The sequence below is a fragment of the Phalacrocorax aristotelis genome, chromosome 5 (assembly GCF_949628215.1).
Source record: "Phalacrocorax aristotelis chromosome 5, bGulAri2.1, whole genome shotgun sequence".
NCBI classification, from domain to species: Eukaryota; Metazoa; Chordata; class Aves; order Suliformes; family Phalacrocoracidae; genus Phalacrocorax; species Phalacrocorax aristotelis.
In genome coordinates, this window is record NC_134280.1 from 26,515,847 (window position 1) to 26,532,488 (window position 16,642).

General features: G+C 36.8%; 1 protein-coding gene across 9 annotated transcripts in view; it reads left to right on the forward strand.

The window, feature by feature from the left end:
- Positions 1-16,410, forward strand: part of OSBPL6 (oxysterol binding protein like 6) — a 107,145-nt gene extending 90,735 nt beyond the window's left edge. For 4 of the 9 annotated variants that reach the window (XM_075093589.1, XM_075093592.1, XM_075093593.1 and 1 more), the window contains 12 exons: positions 945-1,082; positions 2,445-2,532; positions 2,730-2,983; positions 3,826-3,963; positions 4,318-4,381; positions 4,999-5,077; positions 6,344-6,488; positions 7,592-7,736; positions 8,776-8,902; positions 9,480-9,602; positions 10,247-10,351; positions 10,845-12,577. In XM_075093589.1, coding sequence (XP_074949690.1) covers positions 945-1,082; positions 2,445-2,532; positions 2,730-2,983; positions 3,826-3,963; positions 4,318-4,381; positions 4,999-5,077; positions 6,344-6,488; positions 7,592-7,736; positions 8,776-8,902; positions 9,480-9,602; positions 10,247-10,351; positions 10,845-10,953 — 1,515 coding nt within the window. In that variant the 3' untranslated portion in view covers positions 10,954-12,577. Of the gene's footprint in view, positions 1-944; positions 1,083-2,444; positions 2,533-2,729; positions 2,984-3,825; positions 3,964-4,317; positions 4,382-4,998; positions 5,078-6,343; positions 6,489-7,591; positions 7,737-8,775; positions 8,903-9,479; positions 9,603-10,246; positions 10,747-10,844; positions 12,578-16,211 lie in introns of those variants that run through there. The other 5 variants (XM_075093597.1, XM_075093598.1, XM_075093594.1 and 2 more) reach the window with 2 other exon arrangements.
- The last annotated feature ends 232 nt before the right edge of the window (positions 16,411-16,642 follow it).

The window sequence follows — 16,642 nt, forward strand, 5'->3', positions numbered from 1 at the left end:
TTCATCTGTATTATTATCCCGTGGAAGCAATATGCTGTATAAATTAAGGGATTAAGTCAGAAGTCTGTTTCCATCCACAGCAGCAGCTCCTTTGGTGGAATGGTACAGGGAGAGAATCTTAGGGTTTTTTCCCCCCTTCTTAAAGTGATAGCCTGTAGGGTAACAAGTTGAAACCTGGTGTTCTTCCCGCCAATGGCGGGAAGAGGAAGAAGATACGTTCCACTCTTTAAATTAGCTTGCCCCCCTACTGATACACACACAACACAATTTTGAACCCTTGCCTTTGCTGTTAAATTCTCTTTATAATAAACCACAGAGAGTTCATTCCCTTTAGTAGTATTGAGTCAGTGTTAATGCAATAATTCAAATGGGTTTTGGAGAACAAACATGGAATAAAAGCACATGAATATATATTATAGCTGTTCTCCTGACTATTCAAGCATTTCAAACATTTGTTACTAAACTGGTTCACAAGCGCATTTATTTTGAAAGTAAATTATAACTCCCTGACCTTATAAAGTTTTATATTTGAGTTTTGGTTGTATTAAAGCTAGCTCCCAGTGATGTAATTTGTTTTGACCAGGTGTCTTTTCATCTGAATTTCGTGGTTGAACTTGCCTGATGCAATACAGCTATTGTCCACAAAATCATTCCTCTTGATACAGAACTAGATGTGTTTCGTGCTAGATTCATGGTGCTAAAATTTAGCAGTTGATGCTGAGCAGGCCTTAAATGAAGACGTGTATCTCACTGCTCAAAATGCACTGTATTTTGTAATTGTCAAAAGCTCATCTGTTAGGTACACGCAAAGCCCTACTGAAGTGCAGTCTTTACTCTCTGTGCTTATATTTGGCATAGAAAAATTATTCAGTGATTTACCCCTTTTATACATATTTCTATTATATTAGAAATAATACTCTCATTTTTCTGTGCTTTTTTTACAGACTGGTGAACAAATCCATGTCAGTTTGCCACTGTCTCAGCAAGTTTCTAATGAGAGCAGGCTCTCTATGTCTGAATCCGTTTCAGAGTTCTTCGATGCACAGGAAGTGCTTCTATCTGCCAGCTCATCAGAAAATGAGGTAGGCTATGACAGCGTGCTGCAGCTTTGCTATTGTAAAGATTTAGGTATTGCTACCAGTAGTGAATGATTTTTTTTCTTATAATGCTAATTAGAATAAAAAAGTATCCAAATGCGTAAGGTGTAGGTAAATGAACCTGAGACTCCCTTGTGATGGGATGCAGAAGTTCCCTGAAGTGTAAAACTGAGTTGAAAGTTGCTTTTATCAGTAGCTTACATTCAGTACACATCCTTGCTGGATGTATCGCATCCTTACGTGATGACATAGGCAGGAGCAATTTTGTCTGACTATGCAGTCAACTAATTTAGATTTTAAAATATACTTTTAAAAAAACCCCAACTTCTAGTATACATACAAAGTTATTCTTTGTAATCAAAGAAGTAGACAAAAGTCTAAAAAATTGGCTCACCCAAGCACAAAGTTGAAGAAGTCAGATACAGTTCAGGCTCCTGAATCATGTTGTTGTCCAGAGCTTTCCTGTGCTATCCTGAATAAGTTCTTAATTTATAAAATCAATTTATTTTTTAAAATACCTTTTAATAAAGCCACAGTAGTGCTGTGGGCTAACACAACTCTTTTGTAAGAGGAAATAAGAGTGTGCCACCATGTTTTCTTTTTGACAAGGATTGCTCATGTGCCACGAGTTGGCACAACCACAGCTAGACCTGTTCATCTAAAGAATAAAATAGTTCCTTATCTTATTGCTCTGTCAGATGTAAAGTACATGTCTCAATAGTCTCGATTCTATGTATCAGCATGGAGAATCGATGTTTTGTATGGTATAAACAGAATGGAAACTTTACAATATCATCCCCAAATGGTATAGGTGTTATGATAAGTAAATACTGTAAAATATTTTGAAAGAAATATTTCTGAAAAAAAAAACTTTTTATTTAAAAAAGTTAAAAATAGTCTTAACGCTGATGTACTACTTGTTTTGCAAAATGATAGGTTGATGTTTATATCATTTTTTACTGAAACACAAGCTGCGTTTTATGGTTTGGTTCTTTATAAAGAGCACAAATCTGACACTCTTTTCTCACCTCCCATCCCCAGTGTGTTACGTTACCAATTTTTTCTTCATCTCTGATCTCATTTGAAGTCACCCTTTTGCAAATTTAATGTCTGTATTGCCTTCATAATAAGGACTTCAGAAGCATAAGGAGAGCATAGCATTTGTTTTGACATTTTTAGTGCATCATCAGTATGGACTGATTGAAACATCCGGTTGATTTAGTTAACAACTCTAATTGGGTAGAGATGATTTCTTTGAATATTTGTGTTTCAATTAATTATTCTTGTTTAATTTGTCGGTGTATTTTATATGTATTTGGCTTAACTGATATTTTATTTATGTTTTAGGCTTCTGATGATGAATCTTATATCAGTGATGTGAGTGATAATATATCTGAGGACAACACCAGCGTTGCAGACAACATTTCTCGGCAAAGTATACTGCTATGTTTTAAACTTCAGGAAATTATGTTGGTTAGGTTCATGTACCAGATTTACTGCATGTCTATACAAGACTCAGCTGAAATTATGAAGTTGGGCTTGCTTGTTCTGGTGGTGATTTGGTTCAATGGATAAGTCTGTTGTTTTTTAATCTGGTGCTTTCTTATGGTAATAGTTTTTTCCCCTTCCCAGTTCTTAATGGTGAGCTAACAGGAGGCGCATTCAGGAATGGAAGGAGAACTTGTCTCCCAGCTCCCAGCCCTGACACCAGTAACATCAATCTGTGGAATATTTTGAGAAATAACATTGGCAAAGATCTTTCCAAAGTATCCATGCCAGTTGAGCTAAATGAACCTCTGAATACCTTGCAACATCTTTGTGAAGAGCTGGAATACAGTGAACTTTTGGACAAGGCTGCTGAAACAGATGATCCTTATGAACGCATGGTAATAAATTTAGCGTAGCACTTCTTATGTCTGTATCAAAATGGGAGCTGTTGAGTGGAGGTATGTGCAGGGTCCTCTCTTGCTCGTCCTGGTCACAGACAACAGACCTCCATGCTGGGTCAGACGAATGCTGTGAACAATTACAGATGGTAGGTTTGATCTGAACAAGGCTGAGGGACTTTTCAGACCAAGTCCTGCAATTGTGACTCATTGATGTGAAGACTGATCTCACTCTCTAGGACTGTATATGTAGGCATTGGCAGTTTCTAACCCTGCAGCTTCCTTTCCTGGCTTTCAGTGATAATGTCCAGCAGCCTCCAAGAGCTAGTCAAGTCTGTGGCTGGCTTTTCATCTATATAGATGTCAATAAGATGTCATCCTAAGCAATTTCTAATAGAGACGTTCCAAAAATCGAAAACATCCTGAGTGAGAGCTGTTTATGTTTGGCACTAAATAAAATAATTCCCATAGGAAAATGGTATGTGATCTTGTCATTAGAAGTTATCACACAATATTTATTCACAGGGAGCATAGACTAGAACTGGGTCGGTATTTTAGATCATTAGTGATAGGCCTGGTCAAAGCTAGATAAACAGTATCTTATGCATACTGTTATTTTAGGGGACTGTTGAGATAGACTGACTGAGGCCATGAAGAAAACCAAATTGTATCAACAAAAGACATACAGTTTATACTGATCTTGTCGGAAGTATGGCTTCACTTTCAGGCATGCTTCATTAATCCAGTTTTCACTCAGAGTAGAGTGAGTTGTATACCACATAGTGACGGCATACACACAAGAATTTCTGTCTAGTCTCATGTTCTTGTCTGTGTTTTCATAGGTTCTCATAGCTGCTTTTGCAGCATCAGGCTATGCCTCTACATACTTCAGAGCAGGAAGCAAGCCATTTAACCCAGTGCTTGGTGAAACTTATGAATGTATTAGAGAAGACAAAGGATTTCGATTTTTCTCAGAGCAGGTAAATCTGGTTTCTAGATAAGACGCTCCTGTTAGATATAGATTTTGGTTTCCTTGTTTTATAGAGTAATCTTGGTTTTTCTTTCTAGTTAGAATGGTTTGCTTTTGTAGTAGTAAAAAGGGTTGTTAGTGTGAGTGAACGTTAAATGCTAGAAGGTATATATTTTTATAGTAATAGCAAGGAAATGTTTTAAGTACATAGTGTTTCAAGTGCAAGCTTAAGTTGCATCTGTTTTCATAGCAACATAGGCTAATAAATAGTGTGGACTATTTAGTATTTTCATATTGCAGTAACAATTGTATTGTCTTAGAGATGAAAATGAATTCTTTTTAACTCAGCCAAACTGTTTTCCAGGTTAGCCACCATCCTCCCATTTCGGCCTGTCACTGTGAATCGAAGAACTTTGTGTTTTGGCAAGGTATACATTTTTTAATTCAAAAGCATAAACTCCTTTTTTATTAGTAAGTAAAAACTTTGTCTGTACAAGCTAAGCTTTGCATTTGGAACTTACTCAAAATTTCTATACTTATTATTTTTGTAGTAACGTATTACAAACTGATGCTTTGAATTATTTTGCTCCAAATTCTCATTCTTAAGAGCGAGCAGACGTGTTACGACTTCCCTTGTCAATTGAAGTCTGTTTATACTTTCCTGCTTAAAAGCTTTTTACCAAGAAGATTATTATTTCTTACAAACACAAGTAGTTCTTTTTACACAGTTGAACAAGCAGCTCTTTCTTTCCTTGTATCTACTGGCATATGCATTTAATTTGTATTGAATGTTTTCATGAGAGGTTTGACAATAATGTAGAACAGGCATGACTCCTAGAAGAAAACCAAACTTATCTTCAGTTTTCTGACCTAATGTCATTTTCTAGTTGTTTTTTTTTTTCCTTTTGTATTTTCACGGCAATCTCATACTGTCCTGTCTTAAACCAGATGGTCTAGCATAGATCATCTTGTGTGCCACACACATCACTGCAAGGGGGAGACTGTGGTCTTTTCAGTTTTGTAAATCTTTTGCTATTATATTCAGATATCAGGTGGAAAAACAAATTCTGGGGGAAATCAATGGAAATTCTGCCAGTTGGAACCTTGAATGTGACTCTTCCAAAGTAAGCTGCTGTCCTATTTCCTTTTGTTTTCAGTCTTTGCTGCAATCTAATCTGTGCTGGCTTGTGAATGGATTGGGGGAAGTGTGTGCAGACATCACATGAACTGTGCTAGTGAGAGTTAGTGCCTAGCTCAAATCTCTCCTTAGTGTGCAGGTGTACTGAATGTACTGAAGCATCTTTGAGCCTGAAGATTCATTTGAGTTTTTGGAGGAAAAATATACAAACTCTCTAGAAAGCGATAGACAGAAGGGGATGGAAATGTTTTAGGAGGGAGAACCCAAGTTTTACATGTACAGTACTGATCATCTGTTCAGAATAAGGCTGCAATATAGGACTGTCAGCAGCTAGCACTGTCCTTACTAAGGCTTTCAATACTGCTAAGTGTTCTCTCAGAACAACCACTAGTAACAATTAAGTAAATTTTTCAAAATATAGATAAGCCAAAACGTGTTCTTCAGATGTTGACATAGTAGTAAGAAGTTGTTTCACCACAGGTAAGACTAATTAGAAGTTGTAGATCCTGAGAATATGCAAGGAGAGGATACTTCAAATATGTCTGTTGATTTTGCAGTACTGTTCCTGTTCCTGTACATTGCAGCCAGCCTTTCTTCCTGTCTCTATCAGTATGGCATCACTCCACTTCACCTCTTCATCCATCTCATGTAAATGCACTCAGGAGTATCTTTGTCTTCTGTCTTCGTGCTTGCCCCTCAGCTCTGAAAGACAATGTGCTTTGCACAATAGAAGTCCCTCATTTTATTCCCTTGTTTGGCAATATAGGTGCTCTGACTCTGAGTAGTTGTTACAGAGGGAAAGGGATGATGTGCCAGTGAGCTCCTGCTTCCTACTTCCCTTCTGTTATCTTCTTTCCATATTTATCTTGTTCTATTTGTAATTGTATTACATTGTCTGCTTTTAACCTCAGTTCAGCCTTATGTTGATCTTTGGGTCACAGTCCTGCCCCTAAAGGAATTGTGGCCAAAGCACTTAATGCTCTGAGGACAGCAAATATGCTGCGCGGGGCTTCAGTGGTTCATAATGTCTTGATTTGTGCTTGATAGCACCATTCTTCTCTTCTCTGCACTAGAGCTTATGCGAGCTCCTCTATGGAGGATTAGTAGTGTACCCAGCTTTATTAGAGTAAGCTATTGTTTGAAAAGCTTTTGAGGAATATGGTCTTGTATTTGTAATAATGTTTTACTTTTTTTGTCTGTAATGATTATGACTAATATATGTTACCAACTACTTGCTGGTATCTCTTCTTAGGTATGGAGACTACTATGTCTGGAACAAAGTCACCACTTGCATACATAATATTCTTAGTGGAAGGAGGTGGATAGAGCACTATGGAGAGATAACTATCAGAAACACAAAAAGCAGTGTTTGTATTTGTAAACTCACATTTGTCAAGGTAACATATGTCTTCTAATATATATCATATATTCATAAAAATGCATTGTTTAGGCATATATCAAGCTGTTTCTTCAGTATTCCTGAAATCCACATTCCACATTTCATAAATATGTAAATTGTTAAATGAGAGTGCTATGTCAAGTAATATGACTCTATTCCATTGAACAGTTGATATCAGCGTGTTGCATTGCTGTATAGCTGTGTGTTGTACTGTTGTTGGTTTTAGGTTAAAAATGAAATGTCAAAATGTCTTTTCTATTACTACAATGAAAACACAAAGTCACTGTAGACTCTGTGCCATTTTACTTCTACCTTTACTAGAATTTGGCAGTCAATATTTTATCTGTTTTGATTAAATAATGCTGCTTTGGTTCGTAGTATTTTAATATCCAGGCAAGAACCATATCTAAAAACAGATTGCTGTATAGCTATGTTACTATCAATTATTTTCCCTAAAAATAAGTTTGTCTTGCAACAAAATACATCAATAGCATTGCAGTGTTAGCAGTGGTGCATTTACCGTAAACCTGAAATTTGTGTTTGATAGATGTTCTGGGAATGGACAACTGACTCAGTAGGTGAAGGTGTAAGTAATAAAAGTATTTAAGAAAAGTAAAACAGAGAAGAGAAATAGAAAGCAACAAATAACAAGTAATATTGGCTGAACACCTTCCTGCTGCAAACAGTAGTGTGCAGCACCCATCAAAGGATTCCCTTACGTGTATAGGTATATTCAGTGTTTCTCCATATGGAAAGAAGAGTTAGCTGGCTCTGATCTTGCAACTTTCAAAGTGTCATTTTTGCTGAATTGTGTGGGGTTTTGGTTAATGAACAACAATATAGTTCCCAGATGTGCAGATAATTTAAATACCTTTATACCTAAATCACATATCAAATTATTCAGGGTTTCCCATATATTAAACCAACCAATATTCAGAACATCTGAAATTCAAATTCTGATATTCTTGGTTCCAGGTGAGCTGTTCCAATACAAAATTCGGACAGTCAGTGCCACATATTAAGGTTCATGCAGTATCTGTATTGGTACAATGGGTAATGCAAAAAACAGTGTGAACTGGTAATTCTTTGTTAAACTTACAGGTGAACTACTGGAATTCAAATGTAAATGAGGTCCAGGGTGTTGTGATAGATCAAGAAGGGAAGGTGGTTCATCGCCTTTTTGGAAAGTGGCATGAAGGCCTTTATTGTGGGGTTGCACCTTCAGCCAAATGCGTATGGCGGCCGGGTAAGAAGCTTGTAATAAACTGTGGCAGGCACTGTAGTGTGACCCTAAACTATTTAAAGCTGTTTTAGCTATCATTTTAAATACAAAAAAACACTACTAGAGAAATCAAATTTCTGACTAGACAAAAAAAACCCAAGAATTTACATGAGCTTATAATAATGGTAAACGGAGATGTTCTTATAGGGCATAGTCGTCTACATCTCAGTCTGACTCCTGGTCAAATATTCTGGGGTCTTGGGGTCAGCATAAGAATAAAATTAAGAAAAAAATTGGTTGCCCGGACCTGCCTGCCTTCTCACAGAGTGCAGGGTAGCTTATTTGGATTCAACAAATAGGAGGTGCGAGTTTAAGTTTGTTGTCCTAATGCTTTTTTAGCCTATGGGATTGGTCTTCAGAGATGGCAAGCTCCTGTGATTTCAGGAGCTGATTTCAACTTTCCTACTGCTTGCTTAGAGGCACTGAGGTAAAATTAGTCATCCTTTGCACCTACAGTATCTTTCATGCTTGCAGAGTGATTATCCAGGAATTGTCATTATTGTTAGTATTTTGAACCCTACTCTGCGTTGATAGTATGTTGAAGCCTACTTTGCACCCTGCTCTCTGCAACGTCTACTCTGCTGTTAGTGCTGAAAGTTTTGGACAGTGCAGAATCAGTCTGCAAGTGAGTGTTACGTTCCAAAGTTAACTCTGAAGATCAGTTAAGGTTAGCTTTTATACAGACATTTGATAAGCCCACTTTCCAGGTAACAGGAAACTATGTTTAACTTGAAAATCTTGAAAACAGTAATTTTTATTTAAAATGGAAGGAACATCAGGAAAGTTTTGAATCTATTAGAAGGTAATTACAACCTCTGCAGGATCAGCAGTTGAAATTAATATTTAGTGAATGTTGTTCCACCCAGAGAACAGCTTTTGATGCTTTTTAATTGTATGTAAGAGTAAAATATATTAAAATTTTTGCTGTTATAATTTAATAAATAAATGACTCTTTTGCATATTTAAAGTAATAGTTTAAAAAGCTTTTTTCTTTCTCATCCAGGCTCCATGCCAACCAATTATGAACGGTATTATGGCTTCACAAGGTTTGCTATTGAGCTCAATGAATTAGATCCTGTACTGAAAGATCTTCTTCCTGCAACAGATGCGCGATTCAGGCCGGATCAAAGGCAAGAATGCTTATTTATACACTTAATACTTGGTGGTTTTAAGGCTGGGTTTGGCTGAGTATTGAATTTTGTCTATGTCTTCACTATACTCTGAACTAAGCTTTGGAGGATTCTGCTAGGAGAGAAGGTATTCAGTATTGCAATCAAATTTCTGCTTTACCAAGTTGAGGGAAAGTAGAAAGCATCATGTTGGTATAGTACAGCTCTAGTGCAGTCTTTGGGCAGAGGTAGGGTTCATCATATCAGGCTGGAAAGACAGGCTCTGAAATGTCATGTCCTCTTGCAATGAATGGAAGCAACATTTATTCCCTCCTAATTCTCAGTTCATAATACTTCAATGTTTGTGATATGCTGAAGTTACTAAAGAAAGCATATGTCTTAGGCCATAGGTCAGGTACACGTAACTGGGAAGTCACATCTTGGTTATTACTGTTTTATGAGGTTATGACTGGATCTGAAAGTGGGTATAACACAGACAACAGGCTTGGCTTCTGCTTGTCTTTTGTGATGACTGGTGCTAGAAAATCCCTTGTTTTAGACACTGTGATTGCTATAGGTCCTGCTGTTATTCATACAGGCTTCTGGAGGAAGGAAATGTGGAAGCAGCATCATCTGAGAAACAAAGAATAGAGGAACTCCAGAGAGGTCGGAGGCGGTACATGGAAGAAAACAGCATTGAATATGTACCTAAATTTTTTAAGTGAGTCTCTTCATTTCAGTAGTAAATCTGTTTTCTATAGTGTGACTGGACAAAATACTACAGGAATTACCACCAAACTAGTCTGTTAATTGTGAAAGCCTGGAAAATGTCAATTTTAAGAAAAATAATCTCTGCCTGAAGCAATTTTCCATAGTTTAAAGCTTCATAATTGAAAGATAATTTTATTGCAATGGGCAACAGCTATACAAGCCTGCTGCACCCCTTGGCCAATGTTTTTTGAAGTGCAATAGAAGTACAATATTAGGATCTAAAATTTAACTCTGTTACTGTTTTAAGTCATAGCATAAACAAAGTAATAAGTAGTGACCTAAACAACATCATCATATGATTCCCTGCCCATAATCAGAGTCTGTAATGGCCAAAGCAGTTTTATGTAGCTCTAAGTCATGCTCACACAGATCAGACAACAGATTTGTGATCTCGGCTAAACTTCCACTTTTGGCACAGGTAGAGGCTGATGTTTATTTTTAAAACCCTAAATGTTCTTGTGTCCTTTAGAAGTGTGAAATCAGGTTTAGTATCGGGTTAGATCAGAGATGTATGGAATTTGATTTCATATTGCATAAGAGCAGAGATCTATGGTCAGAACTTTTTCTTCCTCTCTCTCTTTTTCCTTTCTACAGAAAAGTTATCGATGCTAATCAAAGAGAAGCCTGGGTTACCAACGACACCTACTGGGAACTGCGAAAGGATCCTGGCTTTAGTAAAGTAGAAATTCCCGTACTCTGGTAAACTGAGAATGTAGATCTAGTAAACATATCACTCTGAAGAAAAAAATAACTATGCACAATATGTTTCTTATAGCTAAGCGTGGTTTGTGGGTCTACGAAAAACCTATCATTCACATTTATATTCATCTTTATAATGGACTTTTGAAAGTGCATTAGGCCAGGCCCCTGACCACTTCTGGATCTTTTTAATTTTGCAGCAGCCATTAAAAAAAAAAAAAAGAAACAAAAAAAAAAGAAACAAAAAAAGAAACAGAAACCTTTTAAAGTTTCAGACACTGAAAATTCAGAACAGAAGAAGCAGATGAGCTATCCAAAGTCACTCGGAAGAGGGGGTAAATGCAAAACTGCAACCGGTGCTTTAAACAGACATTAAGAGTAATGTAATTTAAATTAAAAAGAAAAAAAGGAAGAAAAAGAGAAAAAATCCATTTTGTTTCAACTATTTTTGTTAAAAATTCTTGGGTCACAACACTGTCATTTCTGGCTTCAGGTTAGTCCTTTGGTGTGATGTGCTTGGACTGGCCTTTGTCAAAAAGATACACTTTTCCGGAAGCGGTTCCCATTCATATGCCATTGTTCATGCCTTAAACAAAATATGAAGATGTACAGTAAGTAATTTTAAAATATGTATGCTTAGGCTTGTGTGAAGGGCAGATTTTTAAAGCACTAGAATTTTATCCTGATATAAATATTGGAGAACCTGCATTATTTAAAATAAAAAGAACACCAAACATCTAACTGTCTTTCAGAAGAATGAGATCTACTGTACATGCTTTAGCTTTGGGAAGCTGACTGTATAATCAGACTGAAAAGAAACTGCTAACTGGTTGAATTTGAGACAATTTTGGTAAATGCATATGAACTGCTAGTCAAAAAGTTCATATTCTAAATGACTGATGCTGAAATGCAATCATCACTTTTACCACTGGCTGGACATAGTCTCACAGTCAATCTCATTTCCCCATAACTGTTTATACAATTAGAGTTCCCTGAAGCTTTGCAACAGCGTTAAAAGCACAGAAAGATTTCATGGGAAGTTCTCTGGCTTCTCTCCAAAAGATGGATAGTACTGTAAATGAAACTATTTTCTGCCACACACACTGTTTGCTTTACTGGCTCTGCTTTTTCCCCCATCCACTTTTTTAATCTAAATTTATATTTGAGAGTATGGCAGAGGGTCCCATGCATTTTAGCTAACAGCTATTACTTGTGTTGCCAAAATAGCTTTTGTGCAAAATTATATTTTACAGTTTTTCATAAAGTGAATCTATATTTTTTGACTAAGAACCAGGTCTCTTATGTGTTGCGAAGCCTCAGTTAATATATGTGGGAGAAGGCTTGGCACTTTCTATTTGAAAATCTCTGGAACATTAAACAGCAGGAGGGCAGATTTTAGTAAAAGGAAAAAAGTAATTTTATTAGGTAAAAACTGAATTCCATATGGTATGACCTAGTCTTCCATTTATGCATGTATTATACATCCAGGCACAGTTAGATTTCATGCATATACACTGTATTTCTTTCTACGCATACATACTGCACTTGAATTTTCCTATTTAAGATTGATTCCAGTACTGAGATCTAAAAAAAATTATTATATGGGTATGTGATCCTGCCAGCAGAGCTGCTTGAACAGTTCTCAGTAGATTACCACACATACCCAGCTCTCTGCCTGCTTCTTCCTTTTGCAGAGTCAGGTCCCTACAGAACTGGGATTACTTTGATTATTTAATATGCATTTAGTTCTCCCCCTTGTCTGTATGGCAAAGCAACCGGCAGACCGGCTAGCTACTAATGAATTCCAGTTTCTTCACACGGTTCTGTTATCAGGAAAAACTATGAAAACCGAAAGGAAATACTAAGTAGGCTTTTTAAGAATTGTGAATGGTCATGAATTGCTTATGAATATTTGGCATAAAAAAACCCTGTGTGCAGATTAACAGGATTTCTTCCAAAGAAAATTTTGAATTATTCAAAGAACGATACTTTTTTATTTCCTAGGTGAACCCAGTCTGATTTTTTTTAAGTTCTGCAATTGTTATTATAAGAAACTGAAAACATATCAAAGTTTGGGTTTTTTAATCATACTTAGTTAACTTCATCCTACTTGCTTTAATGACATTACACTATGAATGAAATTGGCACATTGTGTGCAAAATAGCAATTAATTGTTCTGTGTCGCTTTTCCTTAAAAACAGCATTATTAAACATTTGCCCACCTCATGCTCCAGTCTTTATGTGCGGTTCACTGTGACACTAGAAAGCATTATATGTGTGTGACTGCAGGTACATTTGAGGGACAGAATCTGCATGCCCTCAAATGTTTTTGAAAGACATTTTTTAATTTAAATACAGAAATAAGGTCTTTAGTTTTACAATGTTCTGCTAATGCTTTGTCAATGCCGTTATTTGCAATGCAAACAAACTTGGTGAACACTAAAGATGCTATCACTGATTTAATTTTATTTACAATTGTTTATTTGACACTCATTGAAAGAAAAATAACATTACAGTTTTAGAATTAAAAAGATCTGTGGTATGCTAAATCTTTCTATTGAAGGCACTTTTCAAGCCTACTGAATGTTATATTAGTTAACTAGTAAGTAGAGGAAACACAAAACAATGAATCACAGGATATTTGCAGGTTTTATAAGAAACTGAAAAGTGCTAGCAGATGTACCGTAAAGCAGTTACTTATAGTGCAGACTTCTCTGGATTCTGTGCAAGACCTTTTGTTAATTTTTTCCCATAACTTGCAGGTACATCATGACATATTTTATGCTGTTTCTAAAGAGAATGTGTTAACAGAGGATGGGTCTTGGGGCTTCTATCCAAATTATAATTTTTAGACAACCTGTGAAATTTCACCAGCACTGAGTTGTGGGAGATAGTGGGCTTTCCACAACCCCTGCCAATGTAGCGCAGAATGGGGTTTTCCATGTTGCAATGAGAATGCACTGTTGGCTTCTTTGCATCCTGGCACCCATTTTAAGTGCCTGCTGCTTTTTGGCAGGGCTTCTGCTTGGCCATCCCATCCCAGCACATGGGGTTTTTCCACCCCAGGTGCAAACCTTTGCACTTTGTTGAACCTCATGAAGTGTCATCTGGCCCAGTCATCAAGCCAAGCAACATCCTTCTGATTGAAGCTCTGCCATTTGGTGTGCCATCTCATCCTCCTAATTTAATGTCATCTGCCAACTGGTTGGCATGTAGTCTATGTCCTTGCCCAGGTCACTGGTGAGAGGTTGATTGATATGGACTACAAAATTGACCCCTGCAGGGCTGTTGTCATGGCTGGCTGCCAGTGGGGTGTAAGCCATTGATCAGTGCCCTTCAAGGACGGGGACTTGGGCAGTTTTCAGCCCACCTCACTCCATTCATCCAGGCAGTATTTCCTTTTAAAAGTCATGAAAAATACTTACAAATCCAATAGATTTAATTGCTATAGACCTGGTATGTGTTGAAAATTAGTGCAAATCATTTCACATTTAAAACCTTTTAAACAATTTAAGAAGTTCTAACTTTCACTACAAAGACATATCCTTTGCTTTTTGCTGTGTTTTCTCAAAACACTTAATTCTGTGTAAAATACACAACCCTTCTGTTTTAGTTTCACAATAGTAAACTGTTCCCCTGGAAATATTCAAAACCTGCCTGGACATGATCCTGTGCCCCTTGCTCTAGGTATACCTGCTCAAGCAGGGGGGATGGGACAAGATGATCTCCAGAGGTCCCTTCCATCCCCTACCATTCTGTGATTCTGTACTTTCAATTAAGATTTTAGAAGTGTACCTTAATTTGTTCCCTGTTCTGGTACTGCAGATATGAAAGGGTAATAATATCTATTTTCATCAAATTAAATGTCTTATAAAGACTTAAATAACTTAATTCCTGTTTTAGATCTGTATTGATAAGGTGACAGATTTTTCAACGTATTAGAAATCGTTATCTCATGGGAGATACAATTTGAATATGAGTTGATTTTCATACAGTATCACTGTGATTAAAAAGTCATCTAGACAGCCATTTTAATTTTAGACAAATTTAAGTTGCATGAAATAAACTTTTTGGTATTTGACTTCAAAAGTGAACTCCCACTATAATACTCTTTTCATCTTACAATTATTGTTACTTTTTTCTCTCATTTTGAACTTCTGACTCTGAGCTCGTATAGCATTTGTGGATTTTGTTTGAATAGCACGTGTTAGGCATATGTCGAGCATTGCAGTATGTATACATAACACAGTTTTGAAAGATAGTGCCCTTAAATTCTCTACTGAGCACTGTCAGAGCTTTATGGAAACAAATTACACAAACCTTAAGGCACAGTAGGAGCCAGCACTGGCCCTGCCCTCATGGGTGCCTGGTGAGGAGCTTGCATCTGGGCCATGCCCGCTGTTTCCCATGGAGGTAACGTGGGATTTTCTCACCCTCAAACCAGGCAGAGCAGGGTCCACCACAATGCAGTCTTGCTCATAGAGTTTTTCTCAAAAAATCTGAAATTTTAGAAATACTCTGGAAGGGAGGGTAGGCTCATTTGCACTTGTACCAAGAGGCCTGAATATGCCAATTCTCTGTGAGTTTTGCAAAACTTCCTTTCACTGCAAAGCTGTTAGTATGGGGAAGGTTTGCGTGGTCTCCTTGTTATGTAGGATTTTGAATATTGTCTGGTGCAGAGAGAAACACTAGCTGTTTAATATGCTGTTGGCTGCAGTTGTAATCTGAGGAATTAACTCTTTTAGATGTCATTACTAATACTGGAGCTCCATAATGAAATTAAAGGATAGTTTTCAGACTAAATCCACCTGAAAGGAAACAGTATTTGTATTCATATGCTAAAATGACAGGAGGGGTTAATTTAGAGAGTTTGGCCCAGCTGGTGGGAAAAAGATTAATATTGACAGAAGTGTGTAAGTAACACTGGAATGGCCTCACAGGTCACCCTGTGTTATTCACAGGCCTGGGAGAAAGCTAACAAAGTTTACTATGTCATAACCACTTATGTTGGCAGCTACTGGGGCTGAAAATACTTTCTTGGATTTTCTTCCTGTCTGTCATTAACAGTCATCAAAATTGTATAAAACTTGAATTTGCTCTTTAGAACGTACATTGATAAAAGTCAAGGCAGGCAGGGGTACAGTGGCAACTAAGGTTACTTTTATTATCATTCTGGTATCCCTCAGAAGTTGTGTCATGGAGAAGGGTCTTTTAGGGTTTTTTTTGCCTCTTTGTTTTTAACAGATCTAGACTAAGTGTGTTAATAAAGGTTTAATTATTCCTGGGAAGGATATCTGCCTGAGCTCCGTTAGAACAGTGAATAGCACCCACAAGAATGTTGCTACTCTCAGTAAGCTCAGAGAAATGGCTTATTTACAGCAATTTGTTTTATTTTTGTGTTGTAAGGAGTCTACTTACAAAAGCATTTGCCCTTTAAACTAGAGAATGTAAAACACCTTCCTTCATTAGCTTTGGTGCAAGCTATGTGTTTCTTCCACTAAACTGAAAAGCCTCTTTATAAAAGGATTTTTATATGGTATCTTGCAGGTTTAAAAAGTAATAGCATTGTACTTGTAGGTGTTTTATATACCCATCTCCTCCTTTGTCAAGTTTTGTGGTATTATAAACCCATCATATCTTTTTTTTTTTTTTTTTTTTTTCCTTCCTTGTGATCTTTGACAAACCTCAGGAAAGAAAAGGGAGGCAGAGACTGCAGCGGAGAATAGTGAAACGTCACAGCAGCTCTGTCAGTGGCACAGCTGTAACAAAATTGAAATTTTTCTAACTTTTATGAATTAAAATATCATCAGAGCTGCTGAATCAGTTTCAGGCAGGTTATCTTTTACTATTTTTCTTTCAGTTGATCCATGACAGCATGAAAAAAGGCAAGATTGGTGACGTTTGCTCAGAATTAATTCTGAAGGCGAAGGGAAGTTTTTATTCCTTTCATAAATAAAAATGACTGTAGCCAGGATTTGGCTGAAGATGTACTTGTAATGTGGACAAAGAGAGTTACATATTTTATAAATAAGGAAACCATAAAGTTGGAATGTATAATCAGCGGTGTGTAATGTATTCTGTCTTGACCTATGAATAATTCATTGAAGTATGGTAATGCTACTTATTCATACTCCTGGAGCAATGATCCAGATGTTTTCTCCTTTGAAACACTAAAACAATTTCCATATTGACTGCTACTTTTAATGGTCTGCATTAATGAAAGAGGTATATCTTATGCTAATGTATAATGTTGCTGGCCCAGAACATTAGGGATGCAAAAGGAGAAGAGGT